This window comes from Entamoeba histolytica, genomic scaffold, assembly GCF_000208925.1.
Source record: "Entamoeba histolytica HM-1:IMSS scf_1104750516605 genomic scaffold, whole genome shotgun sequence".
Classification (NCBI taxonomy): Eukaryota; Evosea; order Mastigamoebida; family Endamoebidae; genus Entamoeba; species Entamoeba histolytica.
Window position 1 is genome coordinate 1 of NW_001915808.1, and position 1,877 is coordinate 1,877.

The window sequence follows — 1,877 nt, forward strand, 5'->3', positions numbered from 1 at the left end:
ATTCTTTTTTATTACATTCTTCAAACTCACTTCTATCAATAGAAATAATAAATTCATCTTCATCAACTAATTCGGATAAGTCTAATTCACAATATGAATTGGCTGATAATTCAATCTTTGCTTTTTCAACCTCTTTTCTTAATCGATACCTTCGTTGTTTCTTCATTTTCTTTTGTGAACGACTGTCACTTCCTTTCAAAATAAATCTTCGTGCTTTTTTCTCATCAACTTCTTTCATTTTACTTATAACAAGTTCCATGAAATTCATATCAAAATCTAATCCTCCTAAATGAACATCACCACCAGTCGCTCTAAACTTAAATTCTTCTCCTTTCTTTTCTAATATAGTAACATCAAGTGTTCCTCCTCCAAGATCAAATGCAAGATACATTTGATCTTTTGTACTTTCTAATCCATATGCATATGCAGCTGCTGATGGCTCTGCCAACAATCGAATTAAACTAAACCCTGCCATTAATACTGCTTTTTTGGTTCGATCTTTTTGTGAATCGTCAAAGTATGCTGGAACTGTAACAACAGCTCTTAAACTTATATTGTCTTTAATATTTAATCTTCGTTGAATTTCAATTTTAATTGCTTTTAAAACAATCGCCGAAACAACCTCTGGCTCGACTCGTTCTTCTTCTTTATCAGGATAGTCAACCACAACCAGACAATACCCATCTTCTGCTTTAACTATTTGATATGGGAAATAGTTTTTATTAATATCTTCTTGCACTTGTTCATCATCAAATTTCTTTCCAATAAACCTTTTTACTTCACAAATGGCAGTAGGCTTTGGAATTCCAACACTAACAGGTTGAGTGAAAAAATCAACAGTTGACGGAATTGTTGAATTTCCATTTAAGTAATTGATACATTCATATTTGTTTGTCTGAGTATTAAAGAAATGACAACAACAAAATGTTGTTCCTAAGTCAATACCAACAAATATCTCTTCTTGCATTAGACTTAATTAATTGATTAATAAGATGATTTTTCTTCCTTTAAATCTTAACAAATAAACATCATTCCAAAAAATTTATCAAAAATTTTTTTATTAACTTTTTTAAATTTTTAATAAAAATAATATTAAGTTCTAATTATTAATTTTTAATTACCAAAAATAAATTCCCATAAATAGTTAATGACGATAGAATAACAATATATTAAAAATTTTAAAATAAAAATTAGTTAATTAAGTATTAATAGAATTTTCATCTATTCTTCCTAGCTCAGGGGAGACTAATCCCATCCCTGAGCTTATTAAAAAAGAGTAATCTCTTTGTTGAACCTATCATTTAGGTTTGTCTTGCAAAATGAGGAAACCACTTCTTTGCTTTATTTTTCCTATTAAGGTTTTTTCAAACTTCTTCTGCTTATTTCTTCTTTTTAAGCCTTTGTTTGTTTTCTACCTTAATTTTAAGGAATTTCATTTTTCTTATTTTATGAATGGAAGAAGGAATCATTTTATTACTACTGTATTACTTTGACTAATTTTCTTTTTAGTCTTCCTTTGACTAATCTTCTTTTAGTCATACCCACACTTCAGTAGATTCTTATATTACATCCATGTAATATTCTACTGTATTCTCTTGCTACACCCTTTGCAGCATTCCCTAATACATTCCTAATTCAAAGGCACCATCATAACCAGATAATAACTGGGAGAGTCGAAGTATGAATTTGTACTAGGGTTTGTGTGTGGTGTTTCAGACGTGCCACCTTCGATCTATATATTAAAAATTTTAATAATAGTAAATTAAATTTAAGTAGGTGTTGAGTTTTTACTTCATTTTGCTCAGGTAAGGTTGTTTCATTCATTCTCTTTAAATTATTTTCATGGGTGTATTTCTAATTTTCATCAATTGTAGCAA

At 28.9% G+C, this 1,877-nt stretch overlaps 1 protein-coding gene across 1 annotated transcript, besides 1 other annotated feature; it reads right to left on the bottom strand.

Moving 5' to 3' along the window:
* Positions 1-967, bottom strand: EHI_021780 (heat shock protein 70, putative; the record flags this gene model as incomplete). Its single annotated transcript, XM_001914500.1, has 1 exon — positions 1-967. A coding segment is annotated over one exon (967 nt), but the record flags the coding sequence as incomplete, so codon positions are not given.
* Positions 968-1,183: 216 nt separating this feature from the next.
* Positions 1,184-1,731: a repeat region.
* Positions 1,732-1,877: the final 146 nt, after the last annotated feature.